The sequence below is a fragment of the Eublepharis macularius genome, chromosome 19 (assembly GCF_028583425.1).
Source record: "Eublepharis macularius isolate TG4126 chromosome 19, MPM_Emac_v1.0, whole genome shotgun sequence".
Classification (NCBI taxonomy): Eukaryota; Metazoa; Chordata; class Lepidosauria; order Squamata; family Eublepharidae; genus Eublepharis; species Eublepharis macularius.
Genome location: NC_072808.1, coordinates 8886320 through 8903387, shown reverse-complemented (window position 1 = coordinate 8903387; position 17068 = coordinate 8886320). Strand labels below are relative to the sequence as shown.

At 45.7% G+C, this 17068-nt stretch overlaps 1 protein-coding gene across 5 annotated transcripts in view; it reads right to left on the bottom strand.

Annotated features, from left to right (window-relative positions):
- Nucleotides 1-17068, bottom strand: part of R3HDM2 (R3H domain containing 2) — a 134752-nt gene that overhangs the window by 35987 nt on the left and 81697 nt on the right. For 3 of the 5 annotated variants that reach the window (XM_055003312.1, XM_055003308.1, XM_055003309.1), the window contains exons 8-13: nt 13044-13184; nt 11018-11126; nt 8626-8721; nt 6263-6294; nt 6104-6157; nt 827-1062 (exon numbers count right to left, since the gene is read on the bottom strand). In XM_055003312.1, the coding sequence (XP_054859287.1) occupies nt 827-1062; nt 6104-6157; nt 6263-6294; nt 8626-8721; nt 11018-11126; nt 13044-13184 (668 nt within the window). The remainder of the gene's footprint in view (nt 1-826; nt 1063-6103; nt 6158-6262; nt 6295-8625; nt 8722-11017; nt 11127-13043; nt 13185-17068) is intronic. The other 2 variants (XM_055003310.1, XM_055003311.1) reach the window with 1 other exon arrangement.

Below are 17068 nucleotides of genomic sequence, written 5' to 3'. Positions count from 1 at the left end.
ACGGACACCTGGCGGCCCCCATGGAGTTGCAATGGGGTTTTCAAGGGCAAGGGATCAGAAGAGGTAGTTTGCCACTGACTGCCTCTGGGCAGCAGCCCTTGGTGGTCTCCCATCCAAGTACGAACCTTGCTTAGCTTCTGCGCTCTGATGAGAACGGGTTCGACTGGGCTATTAGGGCTGCTGCAACCTGACTGTAGGACATCATTACTAGTAGAACAAAATCCTTTGGCAGGTATCATGCATTCGTGCCCAAACAGACACGCACGAACATGTGCTCGCGCGCACACACACACTTTACAACAGGAATATCAAGTAGGATATATTCCAAAGAGATTTTAGAAGGGGGATAGGGAAGAAATGAATTGCTGCCATTAAATCAGCACTTGAACTATGTTAAGGGTGCAGTACAGGGAACGAGGGGTGTGTGCTTCACTACACGTGAGCCGAAAATGGATAGGAAAAATCCCGAATGGGTATGCTTTGGGTACCCAGAATCTGGGATTCTTGGGTATGCTGTTAAAGGCGATCCTGAATATATCTGGAATTATTTGTGAATATTTGAGAAGTGCAGCCAGCTCCCCTTCCCCTTTTGCAGATTTCCCAGGCAACAGGAGGCAGCTCTATGGGTTCTAGTTTTCTGTTCTTTAGGGTTTCTTGTCTGTAGGATGCCAAGCAGTTGCACCCGGCAGCAAAGAAAGCAGGCCTCCGCACTGCAGGCAGAACTAGTTTCGGTTCGGGTTTGCTCCAACACAGGTTTGCAACCGTTCCTTAGAAACTCGTCTTTATTCTGCCCCGGCGCATTAAGCAGCGAAAGCGAAAGCACTACCTGGCCGGATGGTCCTGTTGGTGCCACTTCCTTTGCCGATGCCGCCGATGCTGTCTCCTCGGGTCAGGATGGAAATGCCGCTGAAGCTGCTGGCTTTGGTGACGGGAGGTCGCAGACTGCGGGCGGAGCAATCCGAGTCGGTGCTGCTCCACGGCCGGGGCTCCAGCGACTTCATATCACTCTCCGTGCTGCTCTGGCGGCTGCCGGAGGCCCGGCTGAGCCCGTCCCGGTTGCCCCTGCAGCAGAGACCGGAGCAGTTAATCCCGCCAGAAGGGTAAGAGTCAGTGCTTCTGAACATTCAAGGACTCGAGGTGTACCTTTTGGTGTTAGAAGAACAGACAAACGAGCGCAAGTAGCCACACCTAGAAGGGCTGACTCTAGTGAGGGGGGGGGGGGTAAGTGAGCACTGCCCCTCGAATACACTGGCATGGAGGCAGGTGAGTCTTACAGGCAGGTCCCTGGCCATGTGAGCTGCCAGACACGCAGAATGGCTTGCATCACAGATGTTTAGCAGCTACTCAGGAACGGAGAGATTTAAAGGAGAGCTGACCCGTGGAGAGGCAAAGCTCAAAGCCACATGGGAGGGGAAACATACTGAATGCAAACGTGCATTGACATAAAGGTCCTGGTACTACTTCCAGACCACACAGTTGATTATCTATCTTTCCCTTTTCCCCACACAGCACCAAAGAACCCTATTTTGTGAAGCAAGCGGCACCAGCGAGCATCAGGCCTTTCCTGCTGCCTAGCCTGCTGCTAGCACGCGACTCCTTAAAAACACACTTCGCTCAAAAAGCGAGGGATCCGTCTCTTATCATGAGACAATGGGAAATGGTAGCGGTGATTCCACTGTTAGGAAAACTTTAAACACTGTTGCCTGGCCAGCATAAAGTTTTTGTTTTTGTTTTAAATCTGAATTTCAGGAGAACAGGCTTAGATGGGTAAGGGGGGGGGAAGAGGCTGTGGGAATAAAATCCACATGGAAAAGTATGTCCAAACTTTGCAATGAATGATGTCGGGGCTCTTCGGGAATATGGTTCAACGAGCCCCCCGCCCCTCCCCAGCACTTTAAAAATATGTGACGGAGGGCCCCTCTGTTTGTTTGGCATTGAGGTCACTTTGGAAGCATTCTGCATGCCAAAGGGTCACTGCAAATGTTATTTATGCACACGACCAGTTTGTGGGAGAGGTGCCCAGCAAGGATCTAATATCAGCTGACCAGAGCCTTTCAGGGAGCTGCCATAACCGTGAACTGTGGTGTTGACAGCCTCCTTCTCAGACCTTAGAAATCATTAAGTTTGAGAAAAGAACACAAGGCGGGGGGGGGGGGATTTTATTTTTATTTTTTTTAGCAACAGAGCTATTCAAACTCATGCCTTCGTACTTTCGGCCTTGTCACATCCACAGGAGCCGGAGAAGTACACTCCTCTTGAACCTGTCAAAAGGTGATGACAAGATTCTACTGACGAGCTTCCATTAGTAGACATCTCAGTCAGCCAGATGTTGCACGGCCAGATGCTCAACCAGATATACAAGGTGCAGGAGACACAATGGAACCTACTAAGGCCACAATAGGCCAGTTGCTTATTTATCCCAAGATTCTGTTAACCCCTTCTTATGACACCGGTAGATTGCTTTTTTTTTTTTAACTGACTGCAAAAAATCAGTGAGGCCCAACGTTTAAACATGTCTACACAGCTACTGTCAGATGGCTTAGCTCCACATAAAGACAAAGGACATTAAGGTAGATCCAGAGACAACGTGGTTGTGTTTCAATTTTAAAAGCAGCCAAAGCAAATCCCCCTTTTCCACTGGGAAAATCCGACACTTCTCTTCTGAGGGTTAACATTTTGCTTCCTTGGTTCTCTGAGATAAGACAGAACTGGAATAATTAAAAAAAATTAAATAAATGGGGAGGGTTTGATTCTCAGGTATAAAAATGTCCAGGTTTTGAGAAGGCAACTCTTAAAAAGGCGGGTGGAAGCAGCGGCAGGGGCAAGATTATGCCGGGTGCGAACTGGAGAGTCTGTTCTGGGTGTTCTATGAGGAATGACAGATGTGCAGACCTCTGCCCTGGGAGGGGACTGCTGGAACTGTTCTGCAATCCAGCACAACCAATACTCCAAGACCACGGGGAACTATCGGAAGTCAGCAGCTGATAAAGGCCAGTGAGAAAGCTCTTCCTGTTTTTAACATTTTGTTTTAAAATGTTTGGATTTTCGTTAATATTTCGTTTTAAATATTTTGTTGAAAAACTCCTACCTTGACAGTCTTTCACAAAAAAAGGAAGGTTTTTAATTCTTACAAGAGAGATTCCATGCAATGTAGCTAGGGCATTTCACCTACGTTAAGTTTCGATCGTCAAAAGTCAACGGGTATATTGACAAGGCTGATAAAATTACTTTCTTCGCCTCTTTACCCATCACCCCCTCCTCCCTCTCATTCTCTCCTCTTTCCTTCACTGGATCTTAAGGAGTTAAGCTTCCTCCATCAAGAGGAAGAAAAAAGGCTTACTTTTGTTTGACTTATCCAATTTCTGCACCTTCTCTTCTTATGCCAGAAGCTGGAAAATGGCTTGCAAACTAACCGAATTTCTCTTCTATAAGCCTTACTGAAATCAAAGCTGGCCAACGGTGCTCACCCGTTCATTTCAAGGGGGCTTGGCTTTTCCCACTGACTGCACCCTTTAACCCTAATCAAGAGACTTCACCTCTGAGCAGGTGAACTCAGCTCTGGTGTTCCAGTTGACTCCAACTCTTCCCATTCACATTGGACACCGTGAACTGGAAATCTTTAAGGGAAGAAGCTTCTACATTCCTCGTCATCAATGCTGAATGCTGAGCAATATTCCCTGGTGCTTAAGCTCTGACTCGTATTCTGTCACTAGAAGGGGAGCCACTAGGCCTGCTGGTGAATTCCTTGTCTGTGCTGCACTCCCACGAATGGTTAGATTTCCAGGAGAACTAAGTCAGCATGGAGTTTATAATCAATGCACCTAATGTGACTGCCATCCAAGGTAATGGAAAGGAGATGTAAGAAGTTCCTGTACGCTCAAAGGATTTGCGGGTGTCCCCTTGGAGAGGTGGAAACACTGGAACACGTGTTTTTTCACTGCCCCCTCCATAAAAGGATCAGAGACTTGACAATTCTTCCCTTGTTATCTGGATCGGAAGGGATACCCAATAACATGTCCTTGGCAGAGCTATTGGCTGACAAAAATCCAGCTGGCACTAGGATGACAGCTACGTTGTGCGCCCAGGTGATTGCGCAACAAAACAGACCATTAAATACTGGAATGGCACGAGGGATTCCCCTCACCCTGATTAAGTTTTAAAGACTTCTGCCTAATACCGCTTTTATATCAGGGGAATACAGTGAAATAAAATTCATTCAGGATTTTGTTAAGCTTACCTCTATATTGGTATATTAGGATATGAGTTTGGATATTTTATTTGAAGTATATGAATTCTAAACAATGTATTTTATCATGCTTTATGTTCTGATTTTATTATGTATCGCTGGTCTAATGACTGTTACAATAAAATACATACATACACCCAGGGCTTTTTTTTCCTGGAAAAGAGGTGGTGGAACTCAGTGGGTTGCCCTCAGAGAAAATGGTCACATGGCTGGTGGCCCCACCCCCTGATCTCCAGACAGAGGGGAGTTTAGATTGCCCTCCGTGTCGTGGCACGGAGGGCAATCTAAACTCCCCTCTGTCTGGAGATCAGGGGGCGGGGCCACCAGCCATGTGACCATTTTCAAGAGGTTCCGGAACTCCGTTCCACCGGGTTCCAGCTGACAAAAAGCCCTGCATACACCTAATGTGACTGAAAACAGAGCAGCTACCAGAAGAAAAGGGTCTTCAACACAAGGCAAGGTGAGGCCAGCATATTTAGAGTTGTGTTTTTTTGGTTGATGTTACGGGGCAGCTGGGCAGGAGACAGATATGACCTGTGAGAATTTCCTCCTGTGCGAGCACTAAATGGGGTGAGCGGCGGCACTGTAGTCCTGGACCAGGTTTAAGAGACACTGATTGGTTTGAGCCTGGACGCATCCTGTAGTCCATACACTCAGTGACCGAAGCGCCTCTCTGAGCAGGGTCCATGCTGTGAAAACTCTCCTTGCTGAAATAATCGAGGGAAGCCCACAGAAACCTGGCACTCTCCTACCACACGGGGGGCCAAGATTCCTGCCAAGGGGGGTGGGGGGAAGCAGTGCAGGTTGGGACGTTTTAACTCCAAGGGATCATTCAGCCCTACGAAAGAGCGATGGAATGGTGGCCCCATTTTAAGAGCAGAGAAACAAGGCCTCTGTTGAGGCAGGACAAAAAATGGGCTCGCCATTCCTTCTACTAGGGAAGATCCAACGCAGCCATCCCCGAGATGGTGTTTGTGTTCGAGCCAATGCTTGAAGATGTCTCTGAGTGTCAACTATCACGCTTTTTAATAAATTGAAAAACATGGAGAGGGGGTACAACCCTTGGAATACACCTGCAGCTATATAAGGCGGGAAGAAGATGCGTAGATTTTGTAAGGACTTCTTCCTAGGTTAAATGCACATGTGCACAAGTGAAAACGCTTCTGTCACTTTTACCCGACCTCACTGAAAAGAGGTTAAAAGAAAACCCACAGGTTTCATGAGAGTGAAACTATATTTTTTTGAAATTGCAAGAGGCTGCGGGCGGACAAACAGGCTGAAGCACTGTGGCTCTTTCATCTGTTCTTCCCATCCTACCCACCGTAGACTTAATTTCAGGTGGGTGGCCATGTTGGTCTACAGTAGAAGAACAAGATTTGAGTCCAGTTGCACCTTAGAAACCAACTAGATTTCCAGGGTATGAACTTTTGAGAGTAATCACTTCCTTTATCAGATACAAGGAGTGGGAAACGGTAGAAGTTTTTTATAAGGAGTCTTTTCCGCTCCTGGCATCTGATGGAGCTCTCTCAAAAGCTCATACCTTGGACATTTATCTGGTCTATAAGGTGCAATTGGACTTGAATCTTGCACCATAAACCTGCAATCATAAGCACACTTACTTGGAAGTAAGCTGCCCTGAAATAAACAGGTTCTTCCTTCCTGAATAAACACATTGGGAGTTAAGCAACGATGGCAACCTCTCAAGTTGGTAAGAATTTTAGTTTCATCTTATTGTAGTGGGGGGGACAAACACTGATGTTGCAAAAGGTATGACAACTCTGAGGACTCCACAAGCAGCCATGCATGGAGCGAACCTGCTCTGCAAGACAAATGTATGCAAGAATCACACAGAGGTACCTAAAGATCTGCCGCCTTTTGTGAGAGCTAGAAGAAAAGCCTTCTTTGAAGAGTCTGTTGGTTAACATCAAAGAAAAGCATGGTTATGGAGTTACAGGATCCTCACCCCTTTTCAGAAAGCCTGAAAACTGGAGAGAGGCACGCGAGAAGTATACTAACCTGCTATCGTTCAGGAATCCGTTCTGGCCCGACTACCAGCAAACAGAGCCGTGAGATTGGAAATAAAAGGAAACAAAAACGGGAAATCTTATAAGACAGTTGTTCTTGCAGGCTGAAATCAAGAGCCATCTGGACTCACTAACTCACTCGTGAGTGGTTATAGGGTACATGTCAGAGTACCTCCACATGACCCAGAAACCTGTAAGGTGACACATGCAGACACCCCAAGAGACCTTGATTACTGAGGAGGGGGTCTGAAAAATGCGACATTTTCATGTTTCTGTTCTCAAAAAAAGGGCACTTTAAAAATGCATTCCCAAATCACTAACACCCACCAACCAGGGAGAGATGATGATGATGATGACGACAACATTCCATTTATATACCGCCCTTCACGACAACTTAATGCCCACTCAGAGCGGTTTTCAAAGTATGTCATTATTATCCCCGCAACAAAACACCCTGTGAGGTGGGTGGAGCTGAGAGAGCTCCAAGAAAGCTGTGACTGATCAAAGGTCACCCAGCTGGCTTCAAGTGGAGGAGTGGGGAAATGAAAGCTAATCTCTCCCTAGAAATGGAGTCCAAGGAAGCTTTATGCCAAAATCAGCATTCTTCCTTCTGAAAATTCTCCCACCCATGCACCCAATTTCACTTTTCCTTTGTTCTCTTTGCTCTTTTGGCTTTCTAGACACGCAACTGGCTGATCCACTCCCATGTTACAGTGGACCAGTCTTGGAAGTAGACAGCTGTCCCTCTGGGGCTACCATCACTTTAGTGGCCCAGGGTACAACATTAGGCTCTGCTTCCTTTGGTCCAGGCAACTAAACAGTCAAGGGATCATTTCCCCACCTAAGGGTGCACAATATCATCTCTACAGGAGCACCACCAAGCTGCCCCCTATGAAGTTCTCCCACCACTGCGACCAGTGCTTTGGCAGCTCTCTCTCTCTTTTTGGTGCTTCTTTGCCCCCATCAGCCACTGACAACATTTTGGAATGGGGGAATCAATGCAGACAGATACCGATATAATCCAAGGACATCACAACTCAGGCAAGTGCGCCTGATCATAACATGGAGAGCGGGCACAACTCAGTGCGCATCTACCTTTTTGGTGCCAGTTCCATGTTTAGCTTAACATTCTAATTCCACCCTTGGAATACAAGCTCTGTGCGAAAAATCATTCGTCCATGTCAATACATCATGGACTGTCAAGCAATGACTCGTGGGTGAAAATCAGTTGAGAAACCCTACCAATCTAACCCAAAATTATAGATTGGCCACTGGCAGAGGGAGGTGAGGGGGGGAGCTAAGCAACACTGGCTTGCTTAAAGGTGAGCCAGGGAAGTTCAGATCGGAGAGAATATCGGAAAAGCTGATTTTCCATACCAGAGCCCATGCTCTGAAATACTATGCTATACTTGGGCGCTCTTTTCATAATGGGATAGGCAAGGGATGCAGGAGGGGGGGGGTTATTTTTTTGCTTGAGGAGAGGCTAAAATGAAAGCCACATTTAAATATGCCGACTTATCTGTAGATCTCTCACTCCTGGAGTATTTGGCATGTTACAGCAGAGACCATATTCAGCCACACATGGCATATACCATATTTACTCTAAAGGTAAATGACCCCGAATGACACCCCCCTCTCCAAAATGTTACATCCAAAAAGGTTTTTGATTGGACATAATTGTAACTAGTATGTAAATTTAAGATGACACCTCCCCTTCTTTATGGCGTATCTGGGGGGGGGGGAACACCTAGTCTTGCGTTTGAGTAAATACAGCATGTGCTTTAAGGTTGGAACTATTAAACACAGGCTATATTAATTTATCTTATTAAGATCTGAGTATAGCAAAGAGACAAAATTTAACTAACAATTCTCAGTATCCTGGCAACTGCAGTTCTGCAAAAGGAACAGAGCTTGCTCGGAGCTCTCAGCCTCTTTACAAATGCCCCGGACTCCCCGAGAGCAGCCATGTTTATAGTGCAGATCTGCCGTAGACCTAGAAGCAAGCAAGATTTAATTTGAAGAAAAAAAAAAAACTACTATCGTATAACATAACCTTAAGGAGTTAAAGCAATATAATCTGTACATACTGATTTCTCCTTAGAGCAGACATTCCCTTTATAATCCTATTTGTCATTTGTTGCAGAAAATGGTCTCTAAAATAACATATATATATAATATATACTATATATTATATTTTAATGTATATATATTTTCAAAATGAACAATACATTTGTTGATTGGGTGGGGAATGGCGCAATCCTTAAAAATCATGACGGAACTCACTGTATAGTTTAAAAAACAACAACCCCCAAACCCACCACTGAACAGGGGAGTTCCTTAAATACCCATGCTTACTTCTCGTGCAAATATGCGTTCTCGAACCCTCTGATACTCCTCTTCTCGCTCTTCTATAGATTTGCTCCTCCGTCCATCCTGCAATGGGATTCTGATCTAGATTGACAAACAGAGCCTAGTTCAGTTAAACCTTGGCCACCCAGAGCAGTGAAGAAAACGCATATGGTGAACAATGGTTTTTAGAGCCGGCAGGAAGGTAACACAGACAGGCATGCTTAGAAAGTGACCACCTTTGGGGAAGCTAAACTGGTGCACCTTGTCTTTCGGAATTGTAGCTTTTGGTGAGCTAATATATGCAGGAAACCCCACATGAAGAGGTTGCTGTTGCTGAAAAGCATATTTTGCCTTCAAATGTCACAGCCAGCCAACAAAAATGGATCAATCCCTCCTTTTCTACAATGCACAATCCGTTCAGCAAGGAAGTACACCATCAGCCAAAGTGACTGGGGCCATTAAAGTGACAAGGGATATATACCATTGAGGTCATCCTGTTCCAATTCTAGCATCTAGTTCTACCCTTACATTGTTCCCTTAGAATGAAAGGCCACCTTTGCCGTTTTCTTCTTCATTCCCTTACACTAAAACCAAAATCGCCCCCAAAAGTATGCTCTTAACTCCATCAATTAAAACTGGCCCCCACACAAGAGATCAGCCAAAGCTTAGCTAATGTGATTAAACGAACTAAAGCCTGAAGCCCTATTAATCTGTAAACCCTTAAAATCCTGCTAAAGACACTTTTTACAGATTAAGGCCTGTGCAAGGCCAATTACTAAGTCTATGCTTAGATCTACCACCTCCAGATGCATCTCTTGGGTATAAGCCACGGACTCCTTCTTTCTAGCCTGTTTTACACCAGAGTGAGGATAAAGACACTGATGTAAAAGCAAGTTGCGATATATCAAGGGAAAGGTCAACAGGCTTATGGGTCTGTACTTCCAAATATACAGTGAAAGAGAGAGCAGCTTCTTTTACTGCTAGCTAATGTTGAGTTTCCACGACTGTATCACATGGGAAAATGTTACTCATTCCCATGTCTGCAAGCTTTATAGAGAGTGAAGGACTGTTAGTATATTACTACAGCTTTGGGCAGTGACAATATAATTAGGGTAGACTTCTGGAACATGCAACCACGTGCAGCCCCCATTATTGAAACACTCTCCTGTTTTTGCAAAAGCATCTGGTGGAGCACTGAAGTACTACACGGCTGGTGTACCATGTATGGGTAGAGCATTGCACGTATTGTGTAGTGCTGAATCTGCACATGTTGGATAATGCACTTCCAATCCTCTTTATAGATCATTTGGAACGGATTTGTTTGTGTGTGGAACAAAAAATCCACCTCAAACAACTGATAAAGTGCACTGAAAGTGCATTATCCAACGTGTGTGGAATGAGCCTAGGCCTTTTGGGGAATCTATTAGGGAAGCCATCTCAAGCACTCTTCTCAAAGTGGAAAAGCAGCAGATCACAGCCTAAACAAATACAGATTTATGAATCTTGGCAAGCGGACAAGTGTACAGGACACATTCCTTCATCTCCATTCTTGACACCTCTGAAGGGACTGAAGGATCCTGTACATTTGAGCAATCAGACATTAGTGCTCTTAAGGACATCATGGGCTCAAATGCACTGGAAAACTCTGGAGTTTACAAGCACATGTTCTGAGTCTCATCTGCCTCATTAAAGACAAGAAGAATATTAACAGGTTCTGGATAGTGTATGAGTTTCAACTAGAGATGGACACGAATTGAAATACAAACCAAAGTTTGGCATGAACTGGGCCAGTTCATGGTTCACGAACAGGCGGTTCGTTAGAACCCATTTCTGATGAACTGCCACGAACTTTAGGCTGGTTCATTTGGTTCGTTTTTTGGTTCGTCACTGCAGACAGCCTGGCGCCGATCAATCAGTTTCCTAGGCAACAGGGGATGGACTTCCTGCAGACCTTCAGCTGACCCAGAAGTGGCCTTCTGCTGGACCGAAAGTGACCTTCTGCTGACCAGGAAGTGACAATTTGCTGACCCAGATTTGCTGACATTTTCACGAACCAAATGAACCGGTTTGCAAACTGGGGCAGGTTTGTGAAAGTTCACGGTTCGTGAAATGTGACAAACCACACGGTTCATTTTTCCCTGGTTCGTGCCCATCTCTGGTTTCAACAGTATCCTACACACAAATACAATTCTCAATCCAAAATTCTTTCAGGGGAGGGGGGAATAAAGCAAAAGGCTGGGGAAGCACTACTGCAGGAGACCTCATGAAACAGAAACGCAAACACTCGGAGTCCCGGGTAGCTGGAAGAACCAAAATACAGAAAGCCTCTCAAGAGCCTGCGAACAGCAGCCGTTTCCGACGGGAACATGCGAGCGAGTGATTCCCCTGCTCCAATCACCTGATTATCATCCCGATCCATGCTGGTGTCGTCTCGCTTTAGGATGAACCTCTGTGGAAACTCAGAGCTCTTCTCGTCTTTAATGTGCTCAGAGAACCTCTGTTCGGGGCTGTGGAGAAGACCCAAACGAAGCTTTCGTCAGGAGGGGGGGGGGGCGGGGTGGAGACATGGACAATGAGCTGCCTCTTTGAATGCTGGGTCAGCAGAATGTATCTATCGCCGAGCAACCGGAAGAGCCCGAACAAGCAAGAGAATCAGCTTCTGGGGAGCTACTGGGTTAGAACGTGCAGTTTCTGGATCTGTGCTATGCTGCCCACCCTCATGCTCCCAGGATGAGTCCACCTACCAGGGCCACTCATTGATTTTAATCCAGCAGGACTGTAACAGTGCTTGGGGCCTTGTCTTGGCTTTGCCTGGGCAACCGTGAGTCTTGACCTTGTCTGCCTGGCATTTGCATGCATGAATGTCTGCTTCCTTGCCTGCTTGGTGTCCTACATGCCCTGATCCAGAAGACTCTTGCTTTTCGCCATCCCCCTTCTTGTTACCTAGAACCTCCTGCATCGCACAATAATGCCCTCCCCAACAAGCACCGAGGGTGGGTTTGTGGGTTTTCATGCTCGGGACATAGTGGAAAGATCGGTTTTAGAAGTCTTTTCCTTCCACCCACAACTTCAGGAAGCATGCATGCCAGTGTAGTGAAGCAGTGCTCTGGAATCCACTCCAGTGCATCCCATGAGACATTGCGAGAGGGGCAAGAAAGCCAATCAATTCAACAAAGTTAGGAAGTCTCAGGAACTTCTGCCAAATTCTCCTGTCCTCCTCAGTAGCTGGGCAGAGAAGAAGTGCAAGATGAGAAGCCTACAAAGGTTTTCTTGCTAGGCAGTGGGGAGCCTAACCCACCAGGCAGATAAGCATGCCTGGGCTTCTTCAACACCTGTGCCTTGTCCAGAGAAGCTGGAAAGGCACAAAGAGGGGGCAGTTAGGAACAACAGCAAGGACTGGAGTCTCAAACTCCAGGGTCATAGATCCAGAGGAGTTAGCCGTGTTAGTCTGTAGTAGCAAAATCAAAAAGAGTCCAGCAGCACCTTTAAGACTAACCCACTTTATTGTAGCATAAGCTTTCGAGAACCACAGCTCTCTTCGTCTTTTTGATTCAAACTCCAGGAGCGCTCTCTTTTCTGGGACAGTTTGTAGGGCCTAAGCCTGCAAGGCAGAGTGTGCGCACAAAGTTCCAGGTTCAACCCCTGACATCTCCAGTTAAAAAGGGTCTGAAATACCAGGTGCTGGGAAAGATTGCAGTTCAAGACCTTAAAGAGCCGCAGCCCTATTTGAGCTGAACGGACCAGTGGTTTGACTCTTTATAGAACAGTTTTAGATGTTCTTAAGATGTCCTTCTCCTAGAAATAAGAGAGTCAACTTGGAAATCAGGAAAGGGCCGTTTGATGGTGCTGCCATATTTATTTTTGTTAACAGAGCCAAGCGTGGTAGCTACGATACCGAGTCTCACCTCTGTCATAAAACTCACCAGGTAGCGTTAGGCAAGCAGCCAGCTCTCAAGCTTACAAAAAAAACCCGGGGTAACCTCACTGACCTCTCTTACAGAGTCGCTATAATGATTAACAAGGCGGGGCTTCTATGTAGCATGTGCTGAATACTGCTAAAGCACATCTGTGTCCATGCTCTTTCACGGTGCTAGAGGAACTGCTTGCAAGCTAGAGAGGCATTCTTTGCACATGCACTGACGCTCCAGCACTCCTGATGGCTGGTTCACAGGCAGCAGTTTTGCTCGCACTACCAATTGCACAAGCACAAAACTGGTTTCAGGATATAAGGTCAAGCAGTGGCTGATTCGAATGAACTTCGCTTGCACAACAGGGAACATGCAAGTGGAAACATCGCAGCAGGAGCCAAACCGTTGATTACCTATGCAGAACGGTTTGAATGCTCCAAAGAGCTACACGTTAGCATTAATCCACATGCCCACTTCCCACCCCCGACAGCTGGTTAAAACCCATTCTTGCCTTACATTCTTGTGTTACTGGTCTTGTTGATAATGACGGCTTTCCCAGTTTGGTCTACGTTGTGGTCCATGCCAAAATAGGCAGCTACCCGATGTAAAAGCATTCTGTGGTATGAGGTCATTTGGGGAAACTTCTTGAACTGATTGCTGACAGCAACAAAGGCAAGAGTTGAGGTGGAGGGAGATAGGAGAGGCAGGAGAAAAGAGAACAAGAGAAAAGTCAGAAGTAGTTTAACCCATCATTTGAACAACACCGGAGTCTTCAGATGAACACACGCGTTCTTTGCTGATCCAGGCAAGGGGGTGAACTCAGGATTACCCTAATCCATTTGCTGCCACAGGTGGAAGGGAATGATGAGCCTCTCCCCAGATTTATTACCCCGATCAATTTGCCTACATCGAGGCCAGCCAGCATGAGGCAAAGAACAAGTTGCTCTGCTGAAATGGAAAACCGGCTTGAGCACTCAGGGTAATGGGAGAGGGCTCAGAAAGGAGGAATAATAGTTTAGGGCCGAATTCAAAAGGTTGCTCAAGTGCCTGTGTGGCAGAGGCACCTACAGAAATTAATTTTATTACCAAAACACATCACGTCTGTAGACAAGCAATGTCAGATCAGAGGCGCCCTATTACAGTGGAAGCACCTGAGGTGCCTCTTTATTGAAATGCTACTTTCATCAGTCATTGAAACCCGTACACCAATATTAAACCTTTTCTCTGGCAAACCGTATTTTAACCGGGGCTCTTGTTTGTTGAAATTGAAACCTCAAGATCCAATCAACCGGAAAAAACGGAACTTCCAGATCTCCAAGAGCAGAACAGATGAGGACACCTTGTTGAAATTATATAGGAGCTTTGAAGGAGAAGCTCTTTAGCCGCAAGAGAGGTGGCATCAAATTCATTTTTACACAGTGAAAGACTGCTTGGTTAGCTGCTCAGCTACAAACATGAATTTATGGGAACTGGAGGGCAATAAAATGGAGAAGAGGAACGGGCGCTGGCACCCCAGAAAAGGATCTGAGAACTGCCAAAACTCTTCCCCCCCCCGTTACCGACTCGAAGCTCCATCTCGACTTACATAGCAATCCTACACAAGTCTACTCAGAAGTAAGTCCCACTAGGTTAAATGGGTCTTGCTCCCAGGATGAGTGCACACAGAATTGTATCCAAAATTTCACCTTTCAGGAGATATTCCCTTCATCTTTTGACGTTTTTGTTCATATCTATCTATCTATCTATCTATCTATCTATCTATCTATCTATCTATCTATCTATCTATCTATCTATCTATCTATCTATCAGGACTAAAAGTATGAATTTTTAAAATAAGGTTTGTTTTTTTAAGCATCCATTATATATACAATAGAGTGCACAATTCATTATCTGACCTTTGGCATTAACTAAGGATCAAAAGAGATAAGAAACAGGAGATCCATAATCAGGTTTCCTGATGTCGTTCCCTTTACTTCGAAGCAGCTGTTCAGGGACGGCTGTTCTGATCAGGAAGCCGCCCCGTGAGACGGTCCTTTTTAACCCTTTTGCCCTGTGCTGGTTCTTCCATGTAAATCTCTCCCAAATCACTGCTAAAGCCTCACAGGGCTGAGGCGGGATGGATGTAGAAACTGTAGCTACCTGTAATTATCCCTAGCAGAGCTCATGGTAGCTCTAAATGTGTGTGGGGGGGGGGGGGTTGCACCCAAGATATAGGGGAAAGAATTAGCAATCCCACAGAGTTGTTCTGAAGAAAGGGGGGGGGAAGACACCTAAGAAATGAGACCACAGATCTCTCTCCTTGGCCCTAAACTCAATGCAGGAGGACTAAGAGCTAAGCTGCAAGAGATGAATTACACGAAGATGCCTACGTGGATGGAGTTGCAATGTTAAGCCGGGAAGCTGAGTTTTTAAAGAGATCCGAAGGCTTCGGCAATTTCCCCTCTCTACAGAGCCAGGGAGATCACTCCTCAGAGGGTTTGTTAATTTCCTCTTTGCCCCTGTAAAGCCCTGTCAGTTTCACCTCCCCTTCTAGGAGGCAACGGGGAAATTGACAAAGCCTTCCGAACTCTTTTAAAACTCTGCTTCCCGGCTAACACTGCGACTCCCTTCACATGCTCCTCCTTGTGTGATTTGTCTCTTGTAGCTCGGCTCTAAGAAAAGCATTCTGTGATTATCAGCGAATGCAGGCGGGGTGGAGAAAACATCTCTCCCACGGCCTTACATTTTGGGAGGCCTTCTTTAAAGAAAAAATTATATTAGAATTTCACAAATCCCCATGGCTCCAGGCTGGAACCCCAGACCATCTTTTTCTAGACAATTTTTAAGACTTATCGTACAAAGATTTGTTTCCGTCCTGAGGACTTTTCACCTGCATTCCTAAAAACTGGAAAGGAAGGTAGTTCCTGTGATTGACTAGGGGGAGCTGGGGTATTCTAGAGCAGGAAAAGCAAACTCATCGACGTTTACAGGCAAAAGGTCAAGCCAAACCCGCTGCATTTTTTTTCCCATTTGTACATACCGAATGCACAAAAGGTTACGCAAAAATGCACAGGAGATAGTACAATCTCTACCAAAGGACAAAGCTTCATTACATTTAGTGAGCAAATATATTACTGCATTGGGATCTAAACCTTGGCAACGTCGTACTATAACGCTTGCGTATCTTAAAGCTTAAATTTTAATGAAGTGGACAAAAAAAAATGAGAGAATAAGACAACCAAAACGTATTTTTAAAAACAGATGATGCTCCTGAGGCGTTAAGGCCTCAATGTCAGTGTTATCACAAAACAACATAATTCCCACCCACCCCCCAAAACCTCCCCATCAGCACATCAAGAATAAATTCACCTTGTGTCCTCTCCACTAAATTGTTCATTAAGAATTGCTCAGTTGAGGTTTTTATGAGATGGCAAGAAGACAGCGACGATAACCCGGAATTTTTGGAACACAGTTTTAAATGTGTGTCCACCGATGCTTGCTCTGTGCAATCTCGGATGACACAAGAGCTCCCCTTAGGAGACATTCAGTATGGCCTTTTCCAACTAGCTAAACAGCAGTCTCCAAAAGTTCAAAAAAGATCAGGCCAGCGTCCAATTCAGGACATTCTAGCTCTGACTTGGCTCCCCCCAAACTCCCTTGTCATTGGCTTTGAATGCCCAACTGTTCTCTTTTAGTACCTGGATGTTGCTCCCTGATCCTTATGACAAAGGACAAGTGAGAGAAATCCATTCCCCCCACCCCCAAAATGAAGAAGACTGGACCTTGGTGCTTTCTGACAAACGAGTTCCAGATATGTCCCCAATGACATGAGCATTCTTCTTTTCAAGCAGTTCCTAAGGAGCTATTTCATTTTCCACATTAATATTGATTCCACATTGATTCCAATACTGATTAATATTGACACATTAAGTCCAAAATCTACAGTTTATCCCTTCGAGAATATAAAAGCCATATACAGATACTCAAATCCTAGGCTTGATGGGGAACCTAAACTAGCTTGGCCTATCGCCTGATACTTGCACAAAACAGAGGTGTGCAGTTCAGGCAACACCTATCTGTGTTGGGACTCAAGGTGTATGAACTCTTAAAAGCATTATCATCCGCTGGCTGAAGGAAACAGAGATCCTGAACTCTCGCACTGCACTGCACAGTTGCAAGGAAGCCTATAGGAAAAGAAGAGCAGCACAGAAGACTGCTCTGCTTGTAACAGATACACACGCTCAATGGCGACGCGCATGCATTCGATACATAGAACTCCTGGAACTCTCATTTAAAGGCTCTTCAGGAAGGAGTTCCCTCTGGAGGGAGATTCCGGACTCAGATCTGCCACTGAAAACAGCAGTCTTGTACTTCTCCTCCCCTACAATTTACTAAGTACCAATTCAGGTTATGGAACTGTCACTTCGAAAGTTTCACTGTCCCTGAGAGAAGACAGGACACGCCGCATCAGCATCGCACATGAAACTTTACTAGATGCTCCTCATAAAGAGGTGGAGAGGGAGGGAATCCAGAAATGCCGGCTCGGGGGTGGGGGAGCACCA